Source organism: Anolis carolinensis, chromosome 1 (genome assembly GCF_035594765.1).
Source record: "Anolis carolinensis isolate JA03-04 chromosome 1, rAnoCar3.1.pri, whole genome shotgun sequence".
NCBI classification, from domain to species: domain Eukaryota; kingdom Metazoa; phylum Chordata; class Lepidosauria; order Squamata; family Dactyloidae; genus Anolis; species Anolis carolinensis.
The window spans coordinates 238913886-238933212 of record NC_085841.1 but is presented as its reverse complement, the minus strand read 5'-3'; the positions used below and the strand labels follow the sequence as shown (position 1 = coordinate 238933212).

The window sequence follows — 19327 nt, the reverse complement described above, 5'->3', positions numbered from 1 at the left end:
CTCTGCGAGTGCTGTACTTTTCCGAGTGAAACAGAGAGTGTTTGGGGATCGGGGCATTCATAAGGATGCCAAAATGCTTGTTTATAAAGCTATTGTCCCCCCAACCCTGTTATACGCCTGTGAAACGTGAACCATCTAGAGATGTCACACTCAATTCCTGGAAAGAATTCGTCAGCATTTCCTCCAAAGATCCTGAAAATCTCTTGGGAAGACAGGCGGACGTCACTGTTCCAGAAGAAGCAAAGACCACCAGCAATGAAGAGATGATCCTCCACCATCAACTCCCCTGGACTGGCCACGTTGTCTGAATGCCCGATCACCATCTCCCAAAGCAGTTACTATACTCTCAACTCAATAATGGAAAACAGAATGTTGGTGGACAAGGAAAGAGATTTAAAGATAGGCTTAAAGCCGACCTTAAAAACTGTGGCATAGACACTGAGAACTGGGAAGCTCTGACACTTACGCGCTCTAACTGGAGGCCAGTTGTTACCAACAGTGCTGTGGAATTAGAAGAGGCATGAATGGAGGGCAAAAGGGAGAAACGTGTCAAGAGGAAGGCACGTCAAACCAACCATCTGGAAATCGGTCCTCATTACAGAAGAACATGCAGATCAATAATAAGCCTCTACAGTCACCTACGGACCAACCACCAAGACCCTATATTTGGAAGGCAATCATACTCAGCCATGATATTGATGGGTTGGGAGACAAACTGCCCCATCCCCACCCCTCCCCATCCATTTTAATTAACAAAATCTTAAAAAGCAAATCAAGAATGGCGCGCATACACTTTTGCAATCTCTTATCTGCTGCAAAAAGAAGAGTCAGACTCTCAGGATTCGTATTTTTTAAAAACCGGTTGATTTTTACCAAATATATATTTCATATAAAAAGGAACAACTTCATAACTATTCCAGTAAATTCCATATATAAAAAGAACAAAAAAAAATCCCGTACGAATACTTTTTATGTCAACCGTTGAGATGATTGAAACGTCAGCTCCCATCGCAATTAAGGAGGGAATCCAGCACCGCACCCCACAGAGGGCAGGAAGACAGACACTGCCTAAAAGACAGCATCTTGGAATGTAGCAGAAGTATTATTATTATTATCTTTGGCCCAGCCACCATTTGTTTCTGGTGTTGGGGAGAGGGGGAAAGCAAAGGAAGAGGTCCATTTGCACACAATGTGTGCAGACATCTGGAATGTTGTGGACATCATAGTCTTCTCTTGCCATCCCTTCCCCAATGTACAGTAAACCTCTACAGGAAAATTAAGGGGGCAAGGAGAGGCTGTCATATAGCTACCTATCCAGTCCTGCTAGAGAAAAACAAGACAAAAAAATCCCTCTAAAAGAGACAAAATAGTACCTCTATAACATGTAAAAAAGTAAAAAAATAAGTTTCCCTTTGGACCCCTAAAAAAAGACACACACTCACATACGTATATACATCAAGAGAGACTTCCAAGGGTGCCCCACTACCGCTCCACCCTCCTCAAACATGAGGGACGTGGATGTTCACATCTGTCCCTTTCTCTTGCCCTCAACCCTCAAAGAAGGATCAGAGCATATTGTCACCCCCTCCCACCCACCCCCAGTCTGTCAGGGCGTTCCCAATCTTCAGGCCAGGAGTACACATTCACATGCTGCCAATTCTCCACAGACGCTTCCTGTTGTCATCTGTGCAGCTGCCCAGTGAGGCCCAGCGAGGTCTTCAGAGACCTGGACAATGGAGAGAGAGAGAAAAAGCCTGTTCAATTTCTCATTCCAAACTCCAGAATCAACTTTCATCCCCACACACAAACAATCAATCTTGGGAGTTTACTAATCACACTGTTAAGATCTCTTTTCTCCTCCTGCTCCAGACATTAGAGTCCAGACTTGGGAATTGTGTGTATATATGTGAGCATGTGATGTCCTTTCTTTGGATTCCTCTCATGGCTATAAAGAGGAGAAAAGACCAAAAAACAGCCAGAAGTTCACTTCTGGTTTTGAAAAGCTGAGTTTTTCATGTTAAATAGTGCAGAAGGGTACTGCAACCTATTTAACAGAGAACCAGCCTCCTTCTAAATGTTTTGGAGTTCAGCTCCCATTATATATACTGGTTGAGAGATGAAGTTCAAATCATCAGTAAAGTAACACTTCCCTCCCTGAGTCTAATAGCAGTATCCAAGCACTAGTAGCCAAGAATGGTAATCACTGGGGGCAATAAAAGGGCAGGCTGGAGAGTCTCGAGAGCCACAACAAAAAAGCCTTTAAAGGCCACATGCACCCACCCACCCCAGTTTGGCACTCTGCTGCCCAACCCCAGAGTCCTCCAGCACTTTATGCATCGTTGTTTTATGTCGAACACCAATGCTCTTGGCAGGCCAAGCCTTTCACACTGTGAGAGGTGTACATACCATCAACATCCAATCCTTCTCTGGGTGACAAATGTTTTCAGATGCTCATTATATCTGGCTGTCAGCCACCATCATTAACACTGCCATTTGACTAGCTTTACCAGTCAACCCATTTTCTGGCATTATCTCCCACACTGTCAAAGGTCTGACTAAATGACACTTGGAGATAATACTGCTAGTCAGCAAAGCCAGAATCTCAGAGCCAGAAGGGGGAAAAAACACATCATCTCACATGAGCAGCTCTTGTAACTTAACAACAATCAACATCAGCCAAAAAAAGAACTGACAAGGTGGCTAATTTTTGCCTATCCAGAATGGAATGGCTGCCCTTTGATAGGATACTGGTCCTAGGTTGCAAGGATGGAGAATTTTAGGCCTTCCATGTACTTTGGTCTTCAACTCCAAGAATCCCTAGTCAGTGTGACCATGGGTAAAGAGTTATAAATAACTGGATGCCAATTCTAGAGGGCCAAGGATTCCCCAATCTTGTTCCAGACATTGGCCCAACATACCAGTTGTTCGCTCACAGGCTGCACCTTCCTTCTCATGTGCCAGGTTGAGGCGGTTCTGTTCTGCTGCCAACCCATTAGACTCTGGACTGCTACTACGCGAAGGGCTGGCTGTGTCCTCTGGCTGAAGATGGAAAGCCATTTCCAAATGCTCCTGTGCCATCCTGAGGTGCTTGCGAAGTCGTTCCAACTCATGGTTTGGGAGACCCGATGCAACAGCATAGCGCTCAGCACCAATGCCAGCTAAGTTCTCTCCACCATAAGCCATTTTGTCCTTAGCAAGGTGGTTCTTGGAGGGATTCTTCTTGATTGAATGATAGGTAGGAGGTGCAGAAGGGTCCTTCCGAGCATACTGGGACTTGGGAGGGACACCGTTGTCCTTGTCAAGGCCACGGAAAGCATCCCGGATTCCCCCGAAGCCCAGGTGCAAGAGCTCACAAATATTGAGAAATAGGCAAAGCCCGCTCACCGCATACATGATCAAGAGGAAAATCGTTTTCTCAGTGGGACGGGAGACAAAGCAATCAACGGTGTGAGGGCAAGGACTACGGGAGCATACATATGAGGGATTGACTTCAAAGCGGTACAGAATGTATTGCCCCAGCAGAAACCCCACCTCAAACACCAAACGGCATAGCAACTGCAGCACATACGCTGTCATCAAGCCATCTTTTTTGATTCGCCGGCGGCCATCATGTTTCTGATCCGGTGTCTCCTTCACCTCTCTTTCTTGCTCCACCTCCTCAAAGATCATAGGGTCCTCCTCACCATTGTCCTCAGCCTCTTCATAGTCACGGCCAGCCCCACGGTGCACTACAGGTGCCCGGGTTTTTCGAGGGGGCTGGCGTGAGAGGCGGTGTAGCGCAAAGCCCAGATACATCACAGATGGGGTGGCAATCATGATAATCTGGAAGATCCAGAAACGGACGTGTGAGAGGGGTGCAAAGTCATCATAGCAGACATTCTCACAGCCAGGCTGCTGCGTGTTGCAGACGAATTTGCTCTGTTCATCATAGTAGATGGACTCACCACCCACGGCAGTCAACACAATGCGGAAGACAATCAGCACAGACAGCCACACCTTTCCCACAAAGGTTGAGTGTTGGTTGATCTCCTCAAGGAGGCGTGTCAGGAAACTCCAACTCATCTTGGCTCACCAACAGTCTGCAGCCAATAAATACAAGAAGGCAGATGGTTAAACTACAACAAGCTAACTGTATAATTCCATAAGCCTTGAAGTCATGGGAAAAACAGTTTTTCTTTCTGACCCCAACTCTGAAAATAAAAAATTAGCAAATTTTGGAAGGGGGAACTGAAATATGGGTTATATCAGATCTCAACTTAGTTTGCTCCTTTAAGGAAATAAATATATACAGACAAAGCATTGTTATAGAAAGATTTTTTAATATAGCAACTATTGCATCAGCTTCCTGCAGCTGGGCTGAGAGGTGTGGGTGGTTCCCACCCCCATTATTACTACATCGCCCCATCTGAGGGTTTGTCAGGAGAGGGGGAGGGTCAGGATGATGCGGATGCAAATGATCTTTCAATAACTTTTTTAAAGAATTGGGCTTTAGTGCTTAGTAATCTTTAGTGCAGTGGTTCTCAACATATGGGTCACCGGACGTTTTGGCCTTCAAGTCCCAGAAATCCTAACAGCTGGTAAACTGGCTGGGATTTCTGGGAGTTGTAGGTCAAAACACATGGGGAACCAGGTTGAGAACCACTGCTTTAGTGGGAAATATGCCATAGGAGCCCCCCAATGGTGCAGCGGATTAAACCATTGAACTGCTGAACTTGCTGACCAAAAAGTCGGTGGTTCAAATCCGGGGAGCGGGGTGAGCTCCCGCTGTTAGCCCCAGCTTCTGCCAACCTAGCAGTTCGAAAACATGCAAATGGGAGTAGATCAATAGGTACCACTCTGGCAGGAATGTAACAGTGTTCCATGTGGTCACGGCGGCCACATGACCTCAGAGGTGTCTACGGACAACGCCAGCTCAACTTAGAAATGGAGATGAGCCTCACCCTCCAGAGTCGGACATAACTAGACTTAATGTCAAGGGGAAACCTTTACCTTTACCTATGCCATCCTAGCAGCAGGCCTCCTCCTCTTCTGGGAGAGGAACCCTTTTGCCACTACAATTGCTCTCTTAGGCACACACTGGGGAGAACTGTCTGTAGAATGAGTCCTTGGTTTCCAATGGGGTTTGGTTCCAGGATGTCCCACGGACATCAAAATCCATGGATGCTTAAGTCTCACTACATACAATAGTATAGTGAAATTGTGTCCCTTATATACGGTAGGGCATAAAGATGTCCCACATTTTCAAGGGGTATAAAAATAAACAAAGCTATCTAGACAAAATGTATATATTTTTGAAAAGCATATAAAAATCAGTTTTGTTTTAATGGATTTCAAAAATTATATCAGACACATGGCAACCAAGATATTCCCGTTATTCCTCCATCACTCTCAGGGTCATCTCAGGCAGAATGCTCTCTGTGTCATTATTACAGAATGGTTGTTCTCATAATATCCCTCAACAACAAAGCCCCAATGTTCACCAGTTTAACACATTATGGATACTGAAAATGACAGAATCTAATCTACCGGTAGACCTACCCCACTTCTCAACCCCCATTACAGCCCACAGTGCCCACTTGAAATATGGGAGATCTTTATGTCCCACCCTGTTTACAATGGTAAAATCAAGGTTTGCTTTTGGGATTAAATTTGTTTTACATCTATGGATGGTTGAATCCCTGGAGAATAGTTCTTTCTTTCTTTATTACAATACGTATATCCCGCCCTTCTTACCCATAGGGGACTCAGGGCGGTTTACAAACAAATGTGAATGTTCATAACATTAACCTTTATCATGCCCTGTAAACAATATATTCTCGATACCTTATCATGCTTCTTTTTACAATACAAAAGTTTCCAATTCTCTAATTTTTGTACATATGAACTTCAAAAGAATTGTTCAGACTGATTTGATATACTGATGTTGCATATTTCTTATCCAAAATGTTTAGGACCAGAAGTGTTTTCCTTGGAGCTACAGGGCTTCACTCTGCAGCCAGCCAAGTAAAGCGCCACAGTTAGTATTTTTTTACCACATAATAGTTAGACCCACACTTTTGGGCCCCCAAAAAGGGACAAAAAGTGTGACTATTACATGGTGAAACAGTGTAACATTTTGAGCATGAAACGAAGTTTGTGTACAATGAACCATCAAAAAACAAAACTGCTGCTATCTCAGTTTCCAATGTGGACCATTTTAGATGTTTGAAGTCTGGATATGGGATATTCAGCCTGTATATTTGGAAATACAAACCAGTTCTTTACATCCTACACAAAATGAAAAATCTAGAAAATTGTTTGTGTCTACAGCATGAACGTACAACATTGCTTATTTATTTATTTATTACATCATTTCTACCCTGCCCTTCTCACCCATCAGGGGACTCAGGGCGGCTTACAATATAATACTTTTTAGAAACCATACAAAGAGTGTATGGGGCAGCCAAGGTTTTTGAAATTTGTTTTAGTGCAAATAGGGAGAATTTTCCAATTTTTCCACTTAAATTATCAAAGACTGGGGAAAACTAGAATGGATAGTTCCCCAATTTTTCACGATCTCCTTCACTTGAAGAAAAATGCCACAAAGCACAGAGATCAAGAATGAGTCATAAACTATTTCCACTCTTGCCCACAAAACATGAACTGTAAGTGCCAATGTGCCCGCAATTACTATTTAGCCATCAGAAAGAAGGAATTGAGGGCCACTCCCAAATTATGTTCTAGACTGCATGCTTCAGACAGGGATCAGACCAAGAAATAGACAAGAGACTACACTGGTTGTGAACTGCCATCAATTTGGTATACATTTGCTATCATGCCTAAAACTGGTTCACAACCCAATCTTTATATCTCCTACAAAAAGTCTCACAAAAATCTGACAATTTTTTATTCTCTTCTCCAATTTCTCTTCTCCCAGTTGAAAGGCCCAATTCAAGAAACAGCCTCAGCCCAAACACAAGTTACATCAGACAGCCATGTATATACATCTGACTTGGGGAGGGGTGTGTGTCTAGTAGTTTCAGAGGGTCCAATTCAGAATGGCATCTAATTCTGCACATACATATATACACACACACCATTTGTTGCTGTTGTGTGCCTAAAAATTATTTCCTTGATCATGAGATTTTCCGGGTATGACAGTGTATTTCACCTAAAGTCAACCAGTGGGTTTCCATGGTCAAGTGGGAATTTACAATCCTAGTCTCCAGAGTCATAGTCCAACAATCAAACCAATACAGGCAGCCCCCAAGTTACAGACAATATAGGTTCTGCAGGTTTGTTAAGTTGAATTTTATGTAAGTCGGAACAGGTACATTTTCTTTAAGGGCTTTAAACTTTTATACGAGTATAAAGTTTTGGATAGCACAGGGAAAGGTTAACACTCCTGTGGCATTTGTTTTGCTATCTGTGCTCCTGTTCAGAAGATTTCGTTGCACTTTCCATCCAAAACAAGGATTGGCAACAAAAGTTCAGTGGAGACACCTTTCTTCCCATGATAACTCTTTCAGGAGTGAATTTCCCTTCCTAGGCGTTGATTTCCTCTCACTTCCTGTCGTCTTGCCCCCATTCTTAACTACGATAAGTCAGATGCCTGCAATTTGTGGATCCTGATCCAAATCATCATCCCTAGACTTACGTATTCACCGCACTAGGAAAAGATACAGATACAATAGAGTTGCTGATGTGCAAGCTGGAGGAATTTGGAGGGGGTGAGCTAGGCCCAATACAAACTGCTCCGATGACTGCCTCTCTCCTCCAAAAGAGCAGATCCTTTCCACTCTGCTGGTGTCACACCTAGCCTGGCTTTCTTTGAAGGTCCTCCCCATGAAACACCACTATTTGTTCTACCTCAAAAGTGTGACACTTGTGATGTACATACACTACGTGGAACTGAAGGAAGGGGTGAGGCCACCTGAAAACAACAGGGGAACTAGGAGCAGCACTCATTGGTAGGGTTTTCCCTTCTTCCTTCAAATATTCCTTGACTGTCGCATCAGCCCTGAGAGCACATCAGTGAGAGTCGGGCAAAGAAGTTGCCTCAGGGAGTCAACTCAAGAGGCTTTGCCTTTGGATGCATGCCACATCCTTGTGTGCTGGAAAGGGTGTGACGCTCCAATGAGTGAGCACAATGAACATCCTGGAGCAAAGCACACGTCAGTGGTAGCAGCCTCAGGCAGATGTTTGTTTTGTTTATGCTCTCTTCCTTCATGACTCTCTACTTACTGCTCCCATGCACAAATGTGAGGGAGTTGGTCTTCACCTTCTCTCTATTTGAGCCCTATATGAATGACATCCTTGGAATGGAGAATAACTCCATACAAAGGTAAGCAGAGTAAGAGCTTTTATATTTGCACTATTGACTCATGTTTTAATCACAGGAAGATATAAAATACTCTTCTTCCACAGACCATATTCAGTGAAGTTGTCAAAAGAATATATCTGAAAATTGTTTGGTCAACTTTATCCCATTAGAGACAAGGGTACCTTTGGAAAGAAAGATCTATTCCTATTATGAAGTAAAGATGGGCACTTTGTGGCTTTCCAATTGCTGGACAGCTAATATTTTGTTGTTGTTTATTCGTTCAGTCGTTTCCGACTCTTTGTGACCTCATGGACCAGCCCACGCCAGAGCTTTTGTCAGCCATGGCCACTCTCAGCTCCTTCAAGATCAAGCCAGTCACTTCAAGGATACCAACCATCCATCCATCTGCTCTTGGTCGGCCCCTCTTCCTTTTTCCTTCCATTTTCCCCAGCATCATTGTTTTCTCCAAGCTTTCCTGTCTTCTCATTATGTGGCCAAAGTACTTCATCTTTGCCTCTAATATCCTTCCCTCCAGTGAGCAGTCAGACATTCTTTCCTGGAGTATGAACTGGTTTGAACTTTTTGCGTTCCAAGACACTCTCAGAATTTTCCTCCAACACCACAGTTCAAAAGCCTATCTTCCTTTTCACAGCCTTCCTTATGGTCCAGCTCTCACATCCATATGTTACTATGGGGAATACCATTGCTTTAAATACAGTGGAGTCTCACTTATCCAAGCTAAACAGGCCAGCAGAACCTTGGATAAGTGAATATCTTGGATAATAATGAGGGATTAAGGAAAAGCCTATTAAACATCAAATTAGGTTATGATTTTACAAATTAAGCACCAAAACATCATGTTATACAACAAATTTGACAGAAAAAGTAGTTCAATCCATAGTAATGTTATGTTGTAATTACTGTATTTACAAATTTAGCACCAAAATATCATGATACAGTAGAGTCTCACTTATCCAACACTCGCTTATCCAACGTTCTGGATTATCCAACGCATTTTTGTAGTCAATGTTTTCAATAAATCATGATATTTTGGTGCTAAATTCATGAATACAGTAATTACTACACAGCATTATTTCATATTAAACTACGTTTTCTGTCAAATTTGTTGTATAACATGATGTTTTGGTGCTTAACTTATAAAATCATAACCTAATTTGATGTTTAATAGGCTTTTCCTTAACCTCTCCTTATTATCCAACATATTTGCTTATCCAACATTCTGCCGGCCCGTTTATGTTGGATAAATGGGACTCTACTGTATATTGAAAACATTAGACTACAAAAATGCCTTGGATAATCCAGAACCTTGGATAAGTGAGTCTTGGATAAGTGAAACTCTACTGTATGAGGACCTTTGTTGCCAGTGTAATATCATAATGCCAAGCAATACATTTACTAAGCTGGCTATGGAATGAAGGGAAGTGCAGTCTGAAACATTTGGAAGAATGTGTGTCTCCCAAGCAGATGTAAAAAGACATTGCACTCATTTTGTTGAAATCTAAGAAATAACTGTAATATCCAGTCCTACTGAGAACAACATACCTTACTTCTAGGTAAATATGTACACTATTGGGGTGTCTTTTTAAAATTGAGTTTTTTCGGGGGTTGGTCTAAAACATGCCTGATTTGGGGGGGGGGGGGGGACATTCTAAATGGTTGTGCAGATGGTGTCCTCTGATAATACAAAAGTACAATTATTGGGCCTAAGCTGCCTTCAACTAAACACACGGTGATCAACTCTCAAATTGAAGTTTAGTATTTCGGATATGCTACCGAATTAAGATACGAGTATCTCATCCAGTCCCTTAAAAACCAGCAAGAACATGACCAGAAAACCTATAACCCAGAGCATCAACATGCGGTTTATCAATCTGTGTAAAACAGTGGTTCTCAACCTAGGGTCCCCAGATGTTTTTAGCCTTCAGCTCCCAGAAATCCTAACAGCTAGTAAACTGGCTGAGATTTCTGGGAGTTGAAGGCCAAAAACATCTGGGGACCCCAGGTTGAGAACCACTGATGTAAAAGCACCAATAAATATAACCAGACCTGTGAGCAGAACACATTATAGGAATGAGTACATATCCTGTCTTTGGCTCTCTGTCCCTCCTGGCTCGCATAACCATGAGATAATGCTACTTGTGACCCAAGAATCTGGATTCTACTGGAACACTAAAGCCATGCTAAAGGCTTGGTACTAGGGTTAATTGGGATAAGTTGTACAGTTAAAAATAGGCAGATGTTGCTCTCAAGATCCAGAAGACTAAGGACAGAGACCATTTTCTATCAGGCCCCCAACTGAAGTTCAATCCACAACACTTTGTTCACTTTTTCATCTGTTAAATGTCTCATGCCTCTGCATAGGAGTACTTGTCCCACTTCAATTATTTATGCTTCACTTTGTACTCTTACAAAGCGCAAACAAAAATATATTCAACATGTTCCAGTTCTCAGTGCCAAGCATGTGTAAAACTAGCCACAAACCCCATAAAAATACATGTAACCATGAACTTGATCCCTCTCTGTTCAGTGGTCACATATATTTTAAGCAGAACTAGTCAGGAAGTCAAATGGAACCGACTGGTAGAGAACTCAAGAGTGACTTATAGTGAATTGGCAAGGATTTCTTCGCTCCCAACTACATATTTTAATAATATAGCAGCAGCGGAAGGACTGTGCTATCTTACTCTGAATTAAATTGTGAAATGAAGAAAGCATGAGGTCACAGGCATGGGTCTGGGTGACCCCTGATGAGGCTTCTAAATTCTGATTTTCAGAACAAGTATGTGGGCTCAAAATCCTTCAATTCCTAAGTCTATCTTTAACATATGAGGTTCTGGAAGATGGATCCTGGAAATTCCAGGTTTGTTTTTAAAAGGCAAATTTCACAAGTCTCTTTTCCCTGATTTTAAGGGAAATTTCTACATTAGTTCAGAAATATCCACCTCACTGCCCCCAAAAAAGAGAAAGAAACAAGCAGAGTATGTAATACAAGACGTAGCACTAGGCTGGATAGCAAGAATAGTTTAAGGAGTTCCGGGATTTTTTTTTTACAGCTGAACAAGTGAACTTTTTGTGAACACAGCTTTACTCATACACTCAAGCGCACACTCCTAACTTACCCAACTTCAGTCAATTTTTCTGTGGCTCAGAGGAATGCATACTATGCAGGGTGTACAATTTCCCATCCAAGGGAGCCAGCAGGTTCCCTGTACAGCAAAGGTGAAGGCATCATAGACAAATTCTGCTGCCAACTCAAACTACAGTTTTACTCCTGTTAAAAGGGAGGGCCAGCCTAGGACATTGTACTGCCTGAAGTAGGATAGGAAATGGCACTACCACATTTTCCACTGAAACCAAGCAAGACATCTTTGGCACATGAGGCAGAAAATCCCAGGAGTGGCTTTCCCTTCTTTGGCAGCAGCATTACAATCACAACAAATTAATTGACTGATTTAAATTAGTTCATGACATACAAATCTGCTGCCTGAGGGAGCCTTCTCATTCCGCCTAATAGCAGGAGTGGCACAGTGCAGGTGTGAAGTGAAAAACGCAGCAAAAAGGAGGGATAATCTTTAAAATGCACAGAACCATGCTGGCTGAGCAAATGTTGCCTGAACGTATCTGGAGGGCATAGATTTGGGCAAGACTAAACTATTTTTGGGGCAGTCTGGGATGAGTAAAATAACATCTACCAAATTCAAAGCAATCTTGAATTATAATAACAACTACAAATTGAATCCTCTAATGATAGGAATGGCTGGTTTTTAAATGGTGGTATATAATGTTTTTTACAGGGTTTTACAGTAATATGTGATTACTTTTTATGTATACTATTTACTGTTTTTGTATGGTTGTAAGCTGCCCTGAGTCGCTCTAGGGAAGTCATGGGCAAACTTCGGCCCTCCAGGTTTTTGGACTTCCAACTCCCACAATTCCAGCTGTTAGGAATTGTGGAAGTTGAAGTCCAAAACACCCGGAGGGCCAAAGTTTTCCCATTACTGCTCTAGGGAGACGAGGAGGCGTACAAATAAAGCTTATCATCTCACAACCTTTGAGGGTGCCTGCTTTAGATGTGAGCGAAACATCAAGAGAGAATGCTTCTGGAACATGGCTATACAGCCCAGAAAACACACAACAACCCTTATTATTATTACTTATTATTGAAAGTCCACTCCACAAGTTAATGAGCCTTTGAAACATCCTCCAGCTCCTCCAATCCACTGTCCTGAGTAGGAGAGAGAATAATTTATCTCCAATTAATAAAACTTCATTCCCAGAGAAAGGTGGAAGGGCAGAGACAAATTAATTAAGAATCCCACCATCCCAAATCAAATATTTCCTCCAGTCCCCAAATTTCTAGCATTGCAGTAACTTAAAATTTAAGTTGAGCACTGAGAAATATAGTTTAGGCATCTGAAGCGGCAAAGTTACCAAGGAAATATGAGCATAGCATATATGAGTGTACCGTTATCAATATTACACTATGTGGAGTGCTAGAAATTTGGGGGTGGAAGGATAACACTAGGTAACAAAATTTGAAAAAAAAAATCCTGGTTTAAAATTGTTATTCCTGTTTAATTGTGTGGGACTTACTTTGATAGAAGTTGTTATACTCCAGAAACTTCATTTTTGGTGGCTGCCACAAACTATGTTGAATTGGTTGAGACTCTAGTAGATATTCATTGAAAAACTATAGCAAAATGTGCTGCAAGATGTCCCGCAAAAACAAAGGTTCTGCAGTTTTATAAACCTTTTCCATGTTTTTATGATAGAGCTAATTAGAAAATGACATTTATAACACAGGAACAAAAATAGTGTTACATAGTGTAATTCGTTTTGTTGGCAGAGTTCTTATTTTGGCATTGGGGATTTTGGCATTGGGGGGGGCTCTCTCTTTGTTCTCATCAAATCTACACTCCAGCCCAGAACCATGCGAGTGCACAGTCAAAGAAAATGAATCAGATGCCGCCTAAAGCTTGTATAAGAGACAGGAGAAAAGGATTCCCCTCTTTCCATCAATCTCCAAACTTCGAGTAAGAAGCAGAGGAGGTGACTCAACTCAGTGCCACTGTTTGCGTTTAAAGTGGAACTATTCAACACAACCAAGATCCCACAGTTCATTCACTGAATCCCATCTATCCAGAATCAAACTTTTGTTGTGTATTCTAATAATTTAGAATGGGGCTAAGAAACTTGCAACCATCTATGTATTGGACTGAAACACACATCATCCCTCACTACTGGCTATGGATGATGGCAGTCCAAAGGGAAAAATTTCCCACTCTTCATTTCTATAGTAAGACAAATAATTGTTAAATTCTGCTATATTACATTTCTAAGTATCATTCCCTCCTGCACACAAATCTGGAGACACATCTGCTTTGGAGATGGGAACAACTGGGGAATCAAATTCTGCCAATGGGAAAGAGAATGTAATTTATCTAGACACACTAATATCCATGCATAGGTTTGCTTTTCAGATCTATCTATTCCAACTTGGAAAAGTTGTTTTTGGGGACTGCAAGTCCCAGGATCTCCAAGTAACTTTTAAACCTTAAACTTTGCTCTATGCCTTCAAGTTGTTTCCAACTTCTGCCAACCCAAACGGGTTTTCCTGGCAAAGGTTTTTCAAGAGCTGGCCTTTGCCTCCTCCTGAGGCTGTGTGAATTGTATAAGGTTTGAAGGTATCCCATGGAGATTCAAACCCTGGATTCCAAGTCTTAATCCAAAACTCAAGCCTTTCACTGGTCACAAATGAACTGCTGATGACCAATGACTGATTTCTTAGCCATGCTGGTTGGGGAGCATGAGAACTGTGGTCCAAAGAAACAAACCCTGATACATGTTCATTATTACCATCATTTCCAGGTATCTTCCCTGGAAAGCTGGCACCAATTTCAACTCACTTCTACCTACAAACTTGCCTGTATAACTCAAAAGCCACTTTGCTGAAGGACTTATTTGTCGCTTGCCCCCAAAGAAACACAAACGTGATCCTGATCTTGAAAGAACTGGAGAGGGAAAGGGGAAATATCAATCTGACACAACCACAAACAAATAGCATTGTGCTGCCAAAGGCTTTCATGGCCGGAATCACTGGGCTGTTGCGAGTTTTCCGGGCTGTATGGCCATGTTTCTGAAGCACTCTCTCCTGAGATGTTTCACCCACATTTATAGCAGGCATCTTCAGAGATTGTGAGATCTATTGGAAACTAAGCAAGTGGGGTTTGTATGGCAAGTCCAGGTTGGGAGAAAAAACTTGTCTGTTTGATGCAAGTGTGATTTTTACAATTGGCCAGCTTGATTAGCATTGAATGGCCTTGCGCTTCAAAGCCTGGCTGCCTGCCTGGGGGGATCCTTTGTTGGGAGGTGTTAACTGGGCCTGATTGTTTGTTGTCTGGAATTCCCGTCTTCTGAGTGTTGTTCTTTATTTATTGTCCTGATTTTAGAGTTCTTTAATACTGGTAGCCAGATTTTGTTCATTTTCATGGTTTCCTCCTTTTTGTTGAAATCGTCCACATGCCTGTGGATTTCAATGGCTTCTCTGTGTAGTCTGACATGGTGGTTGTTAGAGTGGTCAGGCATTTCTGTGCTCTCAAAATAATATGCTGTGCCCAACAAAGGATTCCGCCAGGCAGGAATCAGCCAGGCCTTGATGCTGCAAGTCCATTATAATCAAGCTGGCCAATAGCAACATTCACACTTGCCTCGAACAAAGAGGAGTTCTTTCTCCCACTCTGAACCTTCCACAGATATATAAACCCCACTTGCCTAGTTTCCAACAGACCTCACAACCTCTGAGGATGCCTGCCATAGATGTGGGTGAAACATCTCAGGAGAGAATGCTTCTGGAACATGGCCATACAACCCAGAAAACTCACAGCAACCCAACCAATTACTGATTTATTGACCATGCTGGATGGGGAGCCTGGGAAGTGTTGTCCAAAGAAGCAATGTTTCCATGCTCTGATACCTGAAAATGATGGTAATGATGAACATGTATCTTCCCTGGAAAGCTGGCCCCAATTTCAACTCCCTCCTACCTACAAGCTGGCCTATATAACTCAAAAGCCACTTTGTTGAAGGACTTCTTTGTCGCTTGCCCCCCCCCCCCCCCAAAGAAACACAAACATGATCCTGGTCTTGAAGGGAAAATTTCAATCGGACACAACCGCAAACATAAATGCCATTCTTGGCACACAGATTTGGGCACAACCTCAAATCCACCCAAACCCGGATCAGCTAATCTTAACTAAACATCTTTGTTTTGTAAGGTGCCAGGGTGGCATTTCGGAACATGTGAAAGGAACTGAGGGATGCATCTACACCAGGCATGGGCAAACTTGGGCCCTCCAGGTGTTTTGGACTCCAACTCCCACAATTCCTAACAGCCTACCGGCTGTTAGGAATTGTGGGAGTTGAAGTCCAAAACACCTGGAGGGCCCAAGTTTGCCCATGCCTGTTATAGACGTTATAAAAATTCCCAAAATCCACATAATATTGAGCATCCAATTGCATTGATTCCAGAGTGAGTGCAAAGGCTGTGAAGGAGAGAAAGCACACAAAGAAACCCAACTCGCCCAAACGCATGGCGCGTGTATCCTTATGGCTTGCGGAGGATATCCGCGCCATACAGGGGCTTGGAAAGCCCTCCCAGTAAAATAAACTGGGGAGAGGGTTCGGGACGGGAACCCCTAAAACGGCCTCCCTCCCAAAAGCCGCGCCGCTCCCCTTCCCTTCTTTTCCAGAGACCCCGGCCCCAACTCACTCTCTCTGGGCGCTCACAAAGACCCTCGTCCTCTCCTTCCTCCGCCTTCCTCTCAATCTCTCTCGCTCTCTCCCGCCCGAACAAAGGGGCCCTGGGCCGCCACTGCCGCCGCCGCCGCCCGCCCCTCAGCCCCGCCTCGGGAAGGAAGGAAAGAAGGGACCCCCGCCCCCTTTCCCCCTCCTCCTCCCTCCTCCCACCCACCAAAGCAGGCTTGAGGCGGGCTGGAGGGCGGGCGAAAAGCCCACGCGTGTCTCCACACGCGCCTTGCCCTTATCTCTCCCTCTAAACAAACTTTGGAGTAGAAAGAATGAATGCAAGTTCGCCACCGCTTTAAACTGCCATTGGCTCAATGATAGGGAATCTTTGGAGTTGTATTTTTAGTCTTCTTGGCCAGGTTGCTGAGTTTTCCGGGCTGTATGGCCATGTTCCAGAAGCATTCTTTCCTGACGTTTCGCCCACATCTACCCTGTTTCCCCTAAAATAAGACATCCCCAGAAAATAAGACCTAGTAGAGGTTTTGCTTAATTGCTAAATATAAGGCCTCCCTTGAAGGTAAGACCTAGCAAAGTTTTTGTTTGGAAGCATGCCTGCTGAACAGAACATCAGAGCATGCAGGATTGGTAAATGTACGTACCATAGAGTGTTGTACATAGAAATGATGGAAGTACAGTAGAGTCTCACTTATCCAACATAAACTGGCTGGCAGAATGTTGGATAAGTGAATATCTTGGATAATAAGGAGGGATTAAGGAAAAGCCTATTAAACATCAAATTAGGTTATGATTTTACAAATTAAGCACCAAAACATCATGTTATACAACAAATTTGACAGAAAAAGTAGTTCAATACGCAGTAATGCTACGTAGTAACATTATTTACAAATTTACATTATTTACTGTATTTACAAATTTAGCACCAAAATATCACGATGTATTGAAAACATTGACTACAAAAATGCGTTGGATAATCCAGAACGTTGGATAAGCGAGTCTTGGATAAGTGAGACTACTGTAACAAGAAATTCTTGATAGGATTCAGTTAGACTGGTTATGCTGGTTTGTGATGACAACGACTGTACAGTATATAATAAATGTTCATTTTTTTGTTCAACAATAAATGTGAATTCTTCATGGAAAAATAAGACATCTCCTGAAAGTAAGACCTATCTCATCTTTGGGAGCAAAAATTAATAGAAGACACTGTCTTATTTTCAGGGAAACACGGTATGGCAGGCATCCTCAGCGGTTGTGAGGTCTGTTGGAAACTAAGTGGGGTTTATATATCTGTGGAAGGTCCAGGGTGGGAGAAAGAACTCTTGCCTGCTTGAGGCACGTATGAATGTTGCAACTGGCCACCTTGATTGGCATTGAATGTCCTTGCAGCTTCAAAGCCTGGCTTCTTGAACCCCTGCTGCCAAAGAGGGCTAGGGACTCAACAAAGGACAGAGTGAGAGTGGGGTCAAACTGCATTATTTCTACAAATGTGGACCTCGCAGCCTTAGTCTAATTCCAGACTTAACTGCAAGGCCGAAAGAAGTCACAAAGGCCTCTGCTTTGATGACTTTTTCCCCCAGAGAAAAATTAAGGTTTTAAATGGAATGTAATTTCACACACACATAAAATTGTGTGCGTATATTATACACACACACATATATACAGTAGAGTCTCACTTATCCAACACTCGCTTATCCAACGTTCTGGATTATCCAACACATTTTTGGAGTCAATGTTTTCAATATATCGTGATATTTTGGTGCTAAATTCATAAATACAGTAATTACTACATAGCATTACTGCGTATAGAACTACTTTTTCTGCCAAGTTTGTTGTCTAACATGATGTTTTGGTGCGTCATTTGTAAAATCATAACCTAATTTGATGTTTAATAGGTTTTTCCTTAATGCCTCCTTATTATCCAACATATTCGCTTATCCAACGTTCTGCCAGCCCGTTTATTATTTATTTATTTATTTATTTATTTACAGCATTTATATTCCGCCCTTCTCACCCCGAAGGGGACTCAGGGCAGATCATATTACACATATAGGCAAACATTCAATGCCTTTTAACATAGAACAAAGACAAGACAAACATAGGCTCCAAGCGGGCCTCGAACTCATGACCTCCTGGTCAGAGTGATTCATTCCAGCTGGTTGCAACTGTCTGCTCTCCAGCCTGCGCCACAGCCCGGGCCCGGGTTATTGAGAGTGCTTTATGTTGGATAAGTGAGACTCTACTGTATATTAAAATGTAATATATATGAAATAAAATGTATATTATTATAGGGTGAGTTTTCTGGGCTGTATGGCCATGTTCCAGAAGCATTCTCTCCTGACATTTATGGCAGGCATTCTCAGAGGTTGTGTGGCCTTTTGGAAACTAATCAAGTGGGGTTTATAATATCTGTGAAGTGTCCAGGGTGGGAAGAAGAACTCTTGTCTGTTGGAGGCGAGTGTGAATGTTGCAATTTATCACCTTGGTTAGCACTGAATGACCTTGCAGCTTCAAAACCTGGCTGCTTCCTGCCTGGGGGAATCCTTTGTTGGGAAGTGTTAGCTGGCTCTGGTTGTTTCATGTCTGGAAGTCCTGTTTTCGGGGTGTTTGTTCTTTATTTACTGTCCTGATTTTGGAGGTTTTTAAATACTGGTAGCCAGATATATATACAGTAGAGTCTCACTTATCCAACGTTCGCTTATCCAACGTTCTGGATTATCCAACGCATTTTTGTAGTCAATGTTTTCAATATATCGTGATATTTTGGTGCTAAATTCGTAAATACAATAATTACTACATAGCATTACTGCGTATTGAACTACTTTTTCTGTCAAATTTGTTGTATAACATGTTTTGGTGCGTAATTTGTAAAATCATAACCTAATTTGATGTTTAATAGACTTTTCCTTGATCCCTCCTTATTATCCAACATATTCGCTTATCCAACGTTCTTCCGGCCTGTTTATGATGTATAAGTGAAACTACTGTATACTGTATATGGTATTGCAGAAAATTACACTGTGTATCATATGTGTGTGTGTGTTTGTGTGTGAAATAAAATATATATAATGCAGCAAATGATACTGTATCTCATATACATACACATATATATTCATATGTATATTATTATTATTATTATTAATAATAATAATAATAACTTTATTTATACCCCGCCACCATCTGCCCAAGGGGACTCAGGGCAGATTACATGGGGCAAAATCCGAATAACGTTAATTAAACAAA

General features: G+C 42.2%; 1 protein-coding gene across 1 annotated transcript; it reads right to left on the bottom strand.

Moving 5' to 3' along the window:
- Positions 1-841: 841 nt before the first annotated feature.
- On the bottom strand, positions 842-16218 carry LOC100561092 (gap junction gamma-1 protein). Its single transcript, XM_003215060.4, has 3 exons — positions 16092-16218; positions 2919-4079; positions 842-1726 (listed from the first exon to the last, which is right to left on the bottom strand). The coding sequence occupies exons 2-3, from the start codon at positions 4060-4062 to the stop codon at positions 1719-1721; spliced, it is 1152 nt and encodes a 383-aa protein (XP_003215108.2). The 5' UTR covers positions 4063-4079; positions 16092-16218; the 3' UTR covers positions 842-1718.
- Between the last annotated feature and the right edge of the window lie 3109 nt (positions 16219-19327).

Excerpts from the sequence above, each read along its gene's own strand:
- LOC100561092 (XM_003215060.4), bottom strand. The coding sequence starts at position 4,062 with ATGAGTTGGAGTTTCCTGACACGCCTCCTTGAGGAGATCAACCAACAC.